At 34.5% G+C, this 14,674-nt stretch overlaps 2 protein-coding genes across 2 annotated transcripts; one reads left to right on the top strand and one right to left on the bottom strand.

The window, feature by feature from the left end:
- The first annotated feature begins 803 nt into the window (after window positions 1-803).
- LOC113732066 (uncharacterized) lies at window positions 804-2,648 on the top strand. Its single transcript, XM_027257670.2, has 2 exons — window positions 804-1,006; window positions 1,965-2,648. Exons 1-2 carry the CDS (start codon window positions 833-835, stop codon window positions 2,358-2,360), a joined length of 570 nt encoding a protein of 189 aa, XP_027113471.1. The 5' UTR covers window positions 804-832; the 3' UTR covers window positions 2,361-2,648.
- Window positions 2,649-3,250: 602 nt separating this feature from the next.
- On the bottom strand, window positions 3,251-8,957 carry LOC113732065 (UMP-CMP kinase 3-like). Its single transcript, XM_027257668.2, has 10 exons — window positions 8,808-8,957; window positions 7,119-7,165; window positions 6,767-6,821; window positions 6,472-6,589; window positions 5,524-5,680; window positions 5,285-5,365; window positions 5,028-5,135; window positions 4,851-4,922; window positions 3,647-3,697; window positions 3,251-3,456 (listed from the first exon to the last, which is right to left on the bottom strand). The coding sequence occupies exons 2-9, from the start codon at window positions 7,146-7,148 to the stop codon at window positions 3,686-3,688; spliced, it is 633 nt and encodes a 210-aa protein (XP_027113469.1). The 5' UTR covers window positions 7,149-7,165; window positions 8,808-8,957; the 3' UTR covers window positions 3,251-3,456; window positions 3,647-3,685.
- Window positions 8,958-14,674: the final 5,717 nt, after the last annotated feature.

Here is a 14,674-nt window from a genome sequence, read left to right as displayed (position 1 = left end):
TATATATAGGGATGAATCCTACTTTATTTGTAACCTGGAAGTACTTTGATCAGTGAATAGAATAATACTATAGTTCTTTTATCTCTCTCTGCTTCTCACTCTACTATTCCAATCCCTACTTTTGGTAGTTTATTTTATTAGTTTCACAACACTCTAAACTTTTTAGAGTAGGGAAAGAGAAGCCCGACAATGCAATTTCAATGCCATGTACCTACTCAACCAATTGCTAAGTCCTTTGGTACACCTGAGGAATGGGTTGGGTAACACCAATTTAGGGTTTATAGAATTTTGTTTCATGTGATTTTTCGTTAATTATTTAGTAATCTCCGGAACAAGAGACAAGTCGTATTTGAAATGTTAATAAATAGGATAAGTAATATCACGTGACTTGTTATGCATGTCAAAATTTTATGATGAGACTTGGTAAGGGGGCTTCTCAAGAGGACTGAGGATTCGAAGTAGGGTGATACGGAGGAGGGAGTATAAATGAGAGGTTTCGAATTCGAAACCTTCCACGTATAATAAAAATATATATATATATATAATGAAAAAAAAATATCCTCCAGTACACCTTGCCAAAGACTCAAACTTCAACTTGGCCTTGCTGGTACAGTCCCAAAAGCCCAATTTAAGATTGAGCCCAAAAGCCCCCAAGGCCATAAAGAACAGTACCTGGGAACTGGCCTTGCTAGTTGATGGCCCGAATGATGAACTTCTATTTCATTTCGGGTCACTGATGGAGAAATATTTACAGATGAACCCAACTGTCTAAAGTATCTTATATATCTACTCCCAAACTTCTGGTCATGTCTACCATAGCATTTGTTGAGAGATGTCTGCTCTCATTTCTTCAAAAGCCACTTTATCTTTCACTCTCTCCTCTCAATTTATTTCAACAGGAAAAGAAAATCGCGCTTCACTGTCATGGTCTTCTTCTCTACCAAAGCTGAATCTTTCCATCACTACTACTTCCCCGTCAAGCCCTTTGAATCTCCTTCATAAGCAGGTTTGGATAAATCCCATTTTCCAAAGCTCTTTCTTTTTCCGCTTCGTGCTGTAAAATTCATTTCTTGGAGCTTTTTTAGTGCTCGATTCATTTAATATCCTGAAAAGATGCTTGAATTTGCTGAAACATTGTCGTCTGAGACTATCATGTGCATCAGGAATTGTCAATTTTAGTTTCTTAAAGACGAAAATATAAAAGATGAACAAAGTAACGTGCAGGAGAAGCACATCCACCAGTTCTTTGCTGAAATAATTGAATCTGAAAGATTAAAGAACTTATCTTTGGGGAAATGTTATGCTTTAAGAATTATAGTTTCTCTGTTGAATTTTTATTTGTGAAAAGTTATTGCTGGGTGAGACGTTAAGGGCCCGAAAGCACTTGGTTAAGATTGCATATACAGGTGATTTATGTTTATTTGTATATTATTATCATCATTATTGTTAAAACATACCTTGGTCAAGTATCTGGAGGAAAATTGCTTTTCTAAATGACCCTGTTGTTGAATTAATGACTAGATAAATTAGGTTGCAGAGGATATATGGTGCAACTTTTTAGAGAATCTTCAGTCTTCCAATGATAATACGTGTAGTGTTAGTATGCAGGTAATGTGACTACACATTAGACGGGCTGCAGATTTCATTTGCATTTGGCTGATTATACATGATTCGACTGTGAATTGAAAGCTTGTTGGGAAATTATCAGCACCCTTACTGAAAATCGTTCTCTTCCTAAAGGGGTAGTGTGTATGTCACATAGTGAAAGTACATTTTAGTTGTTGCACAAACTTTCAGGGTAATAATATAGTCTGAATTAGGGTGTCCAGTGCAGAGTTTCGGTTTGCCTCTGATGCATCGTAGTTCACACTTTAGATGTAATCTTCAAATGAGAAATGATGGGCTCAGTAGTGAAGCAACAAATGCTTTTTTAAGTAATGTACATTTATTTCAACATGTTTTAGACTTTTGTTGTTGAAGCTGCCTGGACTCGGAGATCTCGAAGTGAAGCAGCCAAAAAGCCTAACAGAAAATCATGGAAACAACGGACAGACATGTACATGAGACCATTTCTACTCAATGTTTTCTTCTCAAAACGATTTATCCATGCTAAAGTGATGCATAGGGGAACCAGCAAGGTGATATCTGTGGCAACAACCAATGCCAAGGATCTTCGGAACACATTACCGTCTCTTACTGACAACAATGCTTGCAGAGTAATTGGGAAACTTATTGCAGAACGGTCAAAAGAAGCTGATGTCTTTGCAATTGCCTATGAACCTGACAAAAACCAGCGGATTGAAGGCAGACTTGCAATTATTCTTGATACCATCCAGGAGAATGGTATTATTTTTGTCTAGACATTTGCTGCAGCTTCTTGGCCTTTCCCGCTACTGCTCCACCATCTCCGCAGAATGTAACTTCTTTCTACCGTGGCTTGAAGTACTGTAAAGGCATACGAAATACGGAAGAATGTTTACTAGAACGTGACGAGGGAGTAGAATTAGTGTATGACAAAATGCAGCATCCAGGATGTACCTTGCTTTGATTTGGAAACCTGCTGCCATTCTTATTGTACCTCTTCCTCTGATTGTTTATATTGCAGGCTACAACCTTGCTATGGAATGATGAAGAAAAGATTTCTTTCATCAAGTTTTCTAGTTTTACATAGAAGAGGAAGTTTTCTTCCCACCTTATGCATTGCAAAAGAAATCACAGGAGGATGTCTGGGCGTTATAGTTTTTCAGCCGATGGTGTGATGACTGATGAAAACATTGTGTAGAGGCAGAGGTCTTTACCAGATGCCTTCTTGTTGTGGCAGCCCAACAGGAGAAATGTAAACAAGAAAATGGACATTCAAGCTTGGAAGCTTAGAAGAATGTGATTCAGGCTTCAGAGTATTATTGCTGGAGCGAGAGTGCTGGACTACTTGTATGCCTCTTCAGGGTCTGAAATTCAAATTCGCATTTTGTCCTTTATTCTTTGCTTCAGGGTGCTTGGTTTTTATAATTCGAGGAATTCAAAGAACATGATATGGCTTTATTTGACATCCATTTCGAGGTTGGACGTACAAAAGGGGCAAAGCAACTACAACGGAGGATACATAAAAAGAATAGAATAAATTGATAAGAATAAAATCTTATCCAATAGTAGTCTAACAACAACAGAAGGAGAAAGTTTTTTATACTTCTGCAGTTCCGCTGCACCACATCATTGAGACTGTATAGAGATTAGAGGGAAAGGGAAACAATTAATCATAAAAACTTGAGATGATCTTATTATCAAAAAAAATTCTCTTCATATGACATTACGGAGGCATCCTACTCATGGAAGCCATAACCTCACTTCTAAATAATAAAAAATCAAGAAAACACAAATTTTCTAGTGGAGTAACAAGTATAGCCGCAAATCCACTTGCTGACATGCTAAGAAATTATGCCGCCAATAACATTATACCTGTTGAGTAAAAAGTGCAATCAGTGAAGCATTAACTTGAAGCAAATATGGCTGATGAACAAATTCCATCATGCCATCCAAACTCTATTAATTTCTAAAGAATGATATATTATAGTGCAGATGCATGTAAAAACCAATTAGACTACCATTCTAAAGATGGCATCAGAAGAGTAAGTACTGAATATATTACCATAACAGGAATCTCGGGTACTGTATGTTACATGTTATCCTAGGCGGCAACCTGCACCACAAATTCTTCAGAATTAGTTCCCAGAAGGGAAAACTGACTGAAAATTAGGCAATCTAAGGTCATCACAAATATTACATTTACTTGACTAATTTGTTTTGCGAAGAGCAACAGCGTCAAAACTGAATTATTGTGCTAAAAGTACAAAATCACACACAAAACTTCTAGCCTCCCTTTCAGAAGTTTTCATTGGAGAGGTTTTCTACTGATAAAAAAAAAAGTCTTCAACCAAAAGCATTTACTTAAAAAACATACATTAAAGCATATATTAACACTTTCATGCATCAGTCACTAGGAAGCAAATCCTTTCTATGAGGACAGGATTGACTCTGATAGCTCAACAAAACCTTAAAAGTTTGTGAGCTCAAGGAAATAGATAAAGGCAACATTTATTCTCTTAGTATTCACTGCCTGAAAGCTGCATCAAAATTCTTATGCAATGTACAGAGACTGTTTTGCCTAAAATAATCTGTCTCAAACAGCAAACCAAGAACCAAAGAAGAACGCTTTTTTTTTTTTTTGGGTGTCAGTTTATCATTTAAATCTCACGCCAGTGTTCATACTTATGTCCTCTAGGTGGCAAAATTAGAAGCCAACTTTAAACTTTCATTTCCTGTTTCTGGAAATATGGGGAGCCAACTCGCACACACAACCCAGAAAAGAATTGGAAGGAGTGTGAATAACAATCCTTTTTGAACAGTACTAATTGCTTTGATCTTATTTGCCATTTTGCGATGATCAATTCTTTCAATGATCAAATAGCTTTTCTTCCATATCTTCTTCTTCTTCTTTTAGTTTTTTTTTTTTGTTTATGTTTTTGGTAATTATCAATGATCCATACCCCTATGGCTGCAATGTCAATAATTTGCAACTGAATCCTCAAGCCAGCAGAAAAAAACACAAGCTCAATGTAAATACGATGATAGTTTCAAATATATGATGATGATTAATTTTTAATAGAATTGCTGTAACTTTCTAAGCTGAAAGATATTATGCACTCCCATTTACATTCTATATAAAATAAGGCTGATTTTACTATCATTCTGCAAATACACAACATAGTTACAACCATAATTTGGCAGCACACATTCAGGTTTTTGTCCCCTTTCTATAGGATGGAGCATAGGAAGTTTCTATAATGCATTACCTCAACATTGGATGGGGTGAAAACTTCTTTAACAGCTCCAAATACTTCTTCCACAGGCTTTGCAGCATCAATCTGCACATCAGAGAACCTTCAAGTTACCAATTATGCTCGACCTCTTCTTTAGTGAACAAAAAGACTTAGTGAAAATGGAAAATTGAAGTATATAAAAAGTATTACCTTCCGAACCTTCCCTTTAGAGTTGTAGTATTCAATTACAGGAAGACTGGATTCCATGAAAACCCTAAAACGCTTCCTTATTGTCTCAATGTTATCATCTTCTCTTCCCTTCACATGGAAACAGAAATCAAAATCAAATATGCAGCAGGGTATATTCAGACAGTAGTAAGAGTGCAACTATAAGGTTTAACTGGTTTTCAGACAGTAGAACAAGGGGACATTATACCCAATGTTGTCGAATGGAAAGCAAGTCTAACCTGGTTTCGACTCAGAAGACGCTTTTCCATCTCTTCTTCCGGACAATCAAAAAAAAGGACAAATGTTGGTTCCATTCCAGTCTGCAGAACAAGAAATGAAGCAGCACTAACTTTTAACATATACTGGTCTAAAACTCCCAGTGCAGGTAACAATCAACAGGAAACAGTGGGAAATGCAATGATTTGGTCCACTGAACTAATGAAATGAATTTAAAGGGAAGGTATAACAGAAAACTTACAACTAACTCAAAGGCTGCACGGTTTTCCTCATTACGAGGGAAACCATCAATTAGGAACTTGTCATTGCCACTTGCATTCATGGCTCGTTGGAGAAGCTTAATTGTCACCTCAGAAGGCACTATTTTGCCCTCCTTAATCATGTTCTGAATCATTGTCCTATATAGTAGATGAGTATAAAAATCAAAATCACATAAGACTTTAAAAGGTAAAAAGCGATTAAAGACAAAAATCAGTATGTTCAAGGGCCATAGATGATACAATATGAGTGATAATAAAGGTCTCCATAAAATGGCAGATTTATATGCAACAAAAAGAAAAAAGGATAATTTCCACCTTTACAATCCCCAAGAATTAAATGCTCAAATATAGTAAAGAAATAAAGATGTTTGTACATGCCCAGGGATTATAAAACTTACAAATCGAGATTGTGATATTCAGATTAAAGCGAGATATTTACTACTAAACAACCTCGGAGAATGAATTATGTTGGTCCTCTAAGCAACTCCAGTCACTTAACAACTAAGACACACCATTCTTGTCTTAAAGTGAATTGTGCAATTTTGACTAAATGGTTTTCTATCTAGATAGAAATAGTAGTAAGACAGTTGCACAAACTTTTGAATCTCCCTTATCAATGATCAAATGAGAAAAATCTATAAAAAGCAAGTACATGTCAAGAATTTCTTATAGATGTTGTACAACCAGTTATCTATGTCATCAGTAAAGTTGTACGCATCAAGAGTATATCCTCCAGATGACCACCACACAGTCATATCCATGTCAAGAGTATCCTTTAGGTGAGCAAAACACAGTCATAGCCATGTCAAATGAAGCAAAATCTGTACATTTTGCTTCCAGGAACCAAGAGAAAAAGCACATATAAAGAGAGAATATTCATAGCCTGTGGAGTTTCAGTAACAGCTATAAATGGTGAGCAGAGATTTTACCCATTTTCCGAACCAGATTTTATTTCTGCTCTAAGGAGATCACCAGCACTAAGGTGGGTGTATCCATAATGCTCGACAATGTTAGCACACTGGGTTCCCTTGCCACTACCTGGGCCACCTGTTTATTTTATAATTATAGGAGGTATTAACATCCATTATTGAAATTATTAAAAAGATAGAACCAAAAGCACTGAGATAATAAAGCCAAGCATCCAATTTCACTAATTTTTGGAAATGCAAGGATAAAACATAATTGTCTATCTATAAAGAACTAAAGCAAGAGAACTGCACTTACCCAAGACAAAAACAACTGTAACCTTTTTGTCAGTCAACAGACTTCCATTTGCATCCTAAAATAAAAGATCACATGTTAAACAAGACACATGGCCAAATAAGTGAGGGGGTATTTCTGGTTTCTTGCCTCTAGAACGGTCATTTCTGACCATGACATCAAACTTTCTGAAACAGGATAATTTCAATAAGAACAACTTTTGACCAGTAAAGAACTAATTGCATTTCATAGGTTACTCTAAGTACATCAGTTCAAGCATTCTCGAATTCTTTGCTTGACAAGACTATCATATGAGGGTTATAGCAGTTTGGGCAACAGTAAGAATTGATAGTGCAAAATGGATCAGCAAATATACCTTGCTGGCAGCATCAAGAACAGTCCCCATGAGCACCAACCAAAGCTCTGCAAGAGCACCAAACATCAACATAAGGTAACAATAGTTTAAAACCTCAGAATAACTCAAAAATTTTAGGAATACAGGTTTCATATAGTCATATATCATTGACAGCTGAAAACAAGATTATAATATAATAGGTGCAATATAATAGGTGCGTGCCTATAGTGCAATCTAGTTCAAAGCCAATAGCTGGTTGCACCAAATTCCAGAACACAAGCATCCTGTGACATAGACTACCCATATCTGATAATTACTATCCACACTACACTTTAATCAGTTTAAGAGGACAAGATAAAAACCTCCCACTGAATATCTTCAAAAGTTTTTCAAGTGATCTTCTTCAAGTGACAAGACAAAGGGAAACAGAAATTAGACTTCAAACAACCTAAACAAGTACACCTGTTACTTAGGTGTAAGACCAATTTTTCTATTTTTGGATCCAACAATTTCCGACAAATAAATCCAATCTTTACAAGCCTTCTTCATGAATCTACTATTAGAAGATTTTTCTTCAACTTCTTACTGCCCCCCAAGGTCCCCAAGGACATCTCACATTCAAGATATAAACTACAACAAATGACTCAGGGTGTAAATATACACGTACATTACCATTCTTTTGACACTTCTTTAAGTTATGCAGGATGTAAAGAGAAAAGCATTTTTGCCCGCCTTCTTTGACAGATAAAGGTTTACGCAGTGTGATTGTAGCAAAAGAGGAGCCTTTAGCAAAAAGGACATTGAGCACTGAAATCATCAAATGTTATCTTTCAGCTAAAACAAGATCTAACTGCTGACCTGAAAGTCGATATAAAATCTTTTTTTTTAATTGCAGAATGACTTTCTAGAAAACCAATGAAAAAAAAAAATGTGGTTTATATAAAATAAGAAGGCATGCTAGACAAATCAAAGAAAACTAAATGTATCTACCCTAACAAAATTCAAACTTTGGTGAAAGCATTGTCTATTTGTTGAGATCAAGAACAGATCAAGCAGATCATGCATGGCATGGAAAAAATCCAAAATTCCCATCGTAAGGAAGCAATTTAGTTGTTTAATCAGCAATGTTACAAAGCCAATTACAGAGCTACAACTATTGTGGAGGGGGAAAAAAGATTCAATTTAATCAAACTGCAAGACAAGATCTACAGAATTTAACTATTATCCGCTGAAACCTATTTGTCAAGCTCACATACGTGTATATTACCATAAAATCAAAATTCAGCAAAATCTAACCAAATGTAACCACAATTTGCGCATAAAATCATGATTCTTCGCGAAACAAGCAACAGAAATTTACATTTAACAAGGAAGACAAACACTTTACCACAAGATCTATCTAACAAAACTAATGCAAGAAAAACTCAAAAACTCAATCAAGCCTAACGAATTATCAACCAGATCAATATACAATTCTGAGCACTAAAGGCAATAATACAGAATTTCAATCCTAAACTAAAAAACATCATAACAAAAAAACACCAGAACTTTAAAATAAGCAAATGTGAAGACGGTGGAGCAAAGAGCGAAGGAAACCACAAGATCAATTATCAAATTAACCGTAAAGGATTGCAGAAGACAAGATCTGAGAGGATTCTGGATAGATTAGAATTACGGATACATAGATAGATAGATAGATAGATAGATTACCTGGTAGAGAAGGAAAATAAGAGAGATGAAAGCGAGGGAAATAAGGAGAGAAATGTAGCTTTGGGCAGCTAGGACGAAACGGAGAGCAGCAGCTTCGGTATTTATAGAGAGGGGAAAATAATCGCGGGGGAATCGTTTTTAACTGCCAATTAAAACAGGTTGGTGGTAGGAAACCCGCACTCCCGCGGTACAAATTATAGATCTTCTTCTTCCCCTCTCACCAGTCACCAGGGGAGGTGCTATAGTGAATAGTAATGTCACATTCAATTTCAAGCAAACCAAACATTCTGCTGTCCTTTTTGAGCCAGTCAGTCAACCACCATGAAGATTTAACTTTCTGATTTTTTTTTGGGGGAAAATATCAGAAACCTCCTTTGATGTTTCTCTTAATAAATAACATGCAGTACTTTTGAGATTTTACTCCTTATAAGATTTACTCTTTTAGAAATATCATTTACCTCCTTTATTTTTGCTATTTATTTGGCAAAATTTTTGAAACCCCTAAACTACACTTTTGGTGCTTTCGCTGAACAAAAAAACTGTTAAGCCACTTTGATTGTTTCATTAAAAAATCACCACTTCAAATATAATCTTATGTAATGCCACCACATCACAAAGTATTAGTAGTTCTAAACATATAAATTTGAAAAAATAAAAAAAATACTTGTAAAGAAATACATTAGCATCAATTCAACTTTATATGATTAAAACCAATTTTTTATAAATCCTATTTTTTCCAACTTCTTCTTAACCCCCGTCACTTATGTTTTTATGTTGTACTGAATCAGTACAGAATGAAATCAAAATATGTAATACACTCAACCATAATCACTCCAAAAAAACATAATCGAGTTTGTGATAATTTACCAAAAAAAAAAAAAAATCGCATAGTCATTCAAGAAAATGGACAAGATAGAGTGTTAAAAAAAGAGGGAAGAAATAAAGTAACTTTTGTTTCTTTTTCTTTAATTTTTTTTAATTCCATTTGTTTGATACGCATGTTATGTATGAAGCTAGGATTAATACAACTATTTTGCAAATTTTAAAGAAGTTGAGTGATATTTTTAAAACTTTAAGAGTACTGAGTGTTATTAAAAGAAACCTCACGAGAGGTTTATAATACTCCCCCATTTTTTTGTCCGCAAAGTAGAAAGAAGAGGTCCCATCTATCCAGGATAATTATTAGGATTAATCTATAATATACCTCAGGTAAAATCTTTTTATGATTTTTCTTCAATTATACATGTGTGGTCTTCTCATGCAAACGTGGTTTAAACTTATTTTGAGGAAGAAAAGCGATACACATACGATTATAGTATATATTTAAGAGTTTTTCCGTAAGGAGTGCTTATTAGTGCACTTAATTTATACTAAAATGCGTGCAGCCTTACATTCACTATCTTTGAAAAACAGCATTTTTCCATTTAACTTTAAAAAAAAAAAAAAAAAAAAAACCTATACGCGTTGATTTTTCCCATTTGATTTTTGAAAAAGAATACGCGTTGCTCCATTTACCAAGGGTCAAAAGACGCATTATAATTTATAACCATTCTAAGTTCTCGCGTCAAAGCAATAATAACCATTTGTGCATATTGAGTGCGGCCCCTTGACTATTTTGGTGCGTATTGAGAAGTTTCGAGTGTGGCCCCTTGACTATTTTGGGTCAATTCGGTATGAAACATTAAAGTCTTCGGATCAAGGGATAATTCTACTTTGCACCCTTTAATTATATCAGAATTTTCACTTTGTTCTCTGAATTTTAAAATAGGACATTTTAGATCCTAAAATATAAAATATAAAGTATGTTTCACTTTTGTCTCTAAACTATAAATTCTGCCCCATTTAAGTATTACTTAAAGAACCAAAGTATAAAAAGCTCAATAATTTTGAAACTAGAATGGGATAGATTCTATCTTAAATGGACAACTTTAATACTTTAAGGAGTCTAGTGTGTTTGGACAGTAGATTATTTGAGATAATTTTTTGAAAAAAATACTAATATTGTAACTTTTTTTAATGTGATGTATATCAGATAAAAAGATAAAATTAATTAAGAAAAGTAAATAAATACAAGAGACGGTAAATAAGATTAAATAAAGAAAATATATAAATCCAAGGAGGATAATAATTATTAGCGAAATATGAGATTTACATTTATCAATCAAAAACTCATAACTCGAAACTCAGAAAGTGGTACTAACTATATAAGTCGAGTCTGAATTTGTTAAAACTCGGATCAAATAGTCCGATTGACGAGCCTAATTACTTGTCACCCCTATTGCTAACCAACCAAAGTAATCAATCACAACTAACTTTGATCCATAACCAATCACAAAACATCGTAACCGTCAAGTTAACTAAAATTCTATTCAAAACATTTTTAAAAGATCAAAGTTTACTTTTTTATTTATAAAAATTTTATACTAAATTCTTTCATATAAAAAGTGATCGTTCCTAAATCACACACACATCCAGTGCACCATTATCGCTAGTTACAAATTAACCTACGGATTGTAGGATTAATGCTTTAGACTAAATAACATTTATTATATGTAATGAGCATTGCCAATTTGGCAGAAGCCTTGAAGTTGAGTACATGACCATGGCATGGACTAGCAACAACCTTCACTGCATACCGTTGAAACGACGCAAAGTTCCTGATTACTAGTAATTACCCTCCGCATTTCATTCCTCCATGTCTCCACCGACCACAGCGTAAGGCTCCCGACGCTCTCCCATGTCTAATCACGCCATTCAATCAATCGAACCCAAAAAGCCGAGACAAAAGCTTGCAGCCTCTGCTCATTAACGTGCGGAGACAGATCTAAAGGGGATTAAATGTCGCGCAATTCTTTTGTCGCATGGCATTTAAGTGCTTGCTTGGATCTACTCCTTTATACAGAGGCTCAGCTAGTATACCTCCGTCTCATTATTATTGTCGTATTTTTACTGTATTGATATTTTAAAATAAGTGTTACCGTTTCAAATTTAACACATATTTTCTAATCTTACAATTTGAAAAAATAACTTTTTTAAAATCTCAATACACATCTATCAAGAGAATATTTTGAATTCAAATGATATATATGTAAATTCATCAATGCCTCATCATCTAAGTATAATGATTACTATGTCTCCGTAAAAAGTTGGATTCCCAAAAAATGATTCTAATATTGGGATAGAGAGAGTAGTATTTTCTAACTCATTTGGCATTTATAATCCCGGTCGAATATTGATGTCTTATGTGCAACGTAATTAGTTGAATGTTGATTTTTGGGTTCATTTCACTTCAATATGCACAATTGGTTATTGCTTCGACGTGAGAACTTAGAAAAGGTTATAAATTATAATGCGTCTTTTGACTCTTAGTAAATGGAGCAACGCGTATAGGTTTTTTTTAAAAAAAGTTAAATAGGAAAAAAGCTTAAATACAAGAAAACTAGGAAAAGATAGTGTGAATGTAAGGCTGCACGCATATAATAATTTTAGTATAAATTAAAAATAAATCTTGTATACACTGACAGGGTATACACTATAACGGTTGGATGCACGACATATGTGCAAAATTTGGATTTCAAATTCAAATTCGAATTATGTGTCATGCACTCAATAGTAAAAGTGTATAGAAGATTAATTCATAAATTAAGTACGTAATAACCACTCCTTACGGAAAAACTCTTAAATATATACTATAATTTAGTCTAAAGCATCAATCCTACAATCCGTAGGTTATTTTGTAACTAGCGATAAAGGTGCATTGGATGTGTGTGTAATCAATTTTTTATATGAAAGAATTTAATATAAAATTTTCTTTAAAAAAATGTAAACTTTGATCTTTCAAAAGTTTTTGAATAGAATTTTTAGTTAACTTGATGGTTACAAAGCTTGTGGGTGGTTATGGGTGAAAATTAGTTGTAATTATATTGATTGGCACTATGGGTGACAAGTAATTAGGATTGTCAATCGAGCCATCTGATCCGAGTTTTAACAAGCTCAAGCTCGACTCATATAGTTAGTACCATTTTCTGAGTTTCGAATTATAAGTTTTGGATTGATAACTGTAAATCTCATACTTCACTAACAATTATTATCCCTTTTAGATTTATATACTTTCCCTATTTAATATTATCTACTGTCTCTTGTATTTATTTACTTTTCTTAATTAATGTTATATTTTAAAAAATATGACACATAAAAGAGCACCCGTTAGTATAGAGTAAGAGTAGGTGTAGAATAGAATTTATCGTATACAAGGAAAAAAAAAAAAAAACCACCTGTTAGACAGACTCTTTTTAACATATTGTTATTTTTATTATTTTTTGACGTTTAAAGCACACTTTTAACCGCGATTTATTCATCTTTGGGCCCTAGTCTTGCAAACATATAATTTCATCCCAAGAACCCCGCCTTAGGCAAGAGTCTTTTGGAGGCATGCCAGTATATTCTTTCAGAATCGCGTCGAACATATAGGAAAGGAATAAAAAAATATAGGAAAGGAATAAGAATAGAGTTCCATGGATGTGGTCCTACTTTCATTTCACCAATACTGACCTTGAGTACCTTTCAGAAGTTGCCCACTCTTCTGTTGATCAAAAGCACTTGTTGCTTTGTGCATTCTCATTCTATCTATTCGTCAGCATTGAATATGTTCTAGAGGCTGACCAAGTAAACCTTTGAATACAATGACCATAGTTGAGAAGAACTGGATTGTCCACTATAACTAGAATTGATGCGTTATCTCTCTAACATGTGTATCAATTAATTCAGGACGCACATATTCAAAATGAATATACAAAAGTAACGCATATTTTCAAATTGAAGCCTCAGAAGATAACGAACTGTCATGATATAGCTGTAGAACAGCTCCCTGAACTTTGCACTCGAATGTCCAAGCATCAGTTTCTGCGGGACAAGAAATATTGAAAAAAGGGACTTTGTCTAGGGATCAATATATTTTTACAACGTTATCTGTACTTCAGTACCTACATGTGATATATGCGCAAGTTCAATGGAATGTCCTTAAATACCATTTTGCTGGTTCTCCAGCAAAGCATCACAGTTCAAGTTGACAGCCTGCTTGATTGCATTCTGAAAGCTCAGAAAATCATTACTACCTTCTTCAGCAATTGGATAAGGTAATCGATCAATTTCACCCTATTTGTTTCAAGCCAAAAAAGACCACAGCAGAGCACTGACAATAAATAATCTTCCAAAATATATAGGTTCTGACCACTCAACAAAAGATAGATAGAACCTCCTGCATTACCCTTTTTATGATGCACACTATTATCCCAAAAGGAAGTTAGGGGGGATGGGAACAATATGTCGATGGCACTGAAAGTCAGATGCTGATGTATTGCCTATAGAACTTCCTGCCCCGCTCAAAATTCAAATCAACTTTGCACTCTCCCTAAATTAGAATTGATGTTTTGCATACTCTCGTGACAGTCCCAGCAGTTTAAACAAATTTGAAACTTTTATCCTCCTCTATTTAGTTCTGCTGAAAACTGGTAACATGTAACTCGGTGCTCCACATCATGCTTGCTCTCCATTCTCCTTTCAAAAAGCAAAGTCCTCATGTTCCAAAGTGTTCTCCACTTCATGTAAATGTCCATGTAAACTATCCTCATCCAAAAAGACCAAGATATAGTTTCATTTTTCCTTGCATACCCTTTGGAAATGGGAAGTTAAGGACTTCTTCCAACCAAAATTTCTTATCAAATAAAGGCCTGAAGTTTTATTTTCAAGTATGAAAATTCAGTCAAGGAACCCACTCATCACCCAGTGTCCAAAAAACAAGGACGGAATCCACCTTCAGTTTCTAAACTACGTTTTTAAAATTAATGAAGTGACAGTTAATAACAAAC

Source organism: Coffea arabica, chromosome 2e (assembly GCF_036785885.1).
Source record: "Coffea arabica cultivar ET-39 chromosome 2e, Coffea Arabica ET-39 HiFi, whole genome shotgun sequence".
NCBI classification, from domain to species: Eukaryota; Viridiplantae; Streptophyta; class Magnoliopsida; order Gentianales; family Rubiaceae; genus Coffea; species Coffea arabica.
Note: the sequence above shows the minus strand (reverse complement) of the source record. Positions and strands in the feature narration are given on the sequence as shown.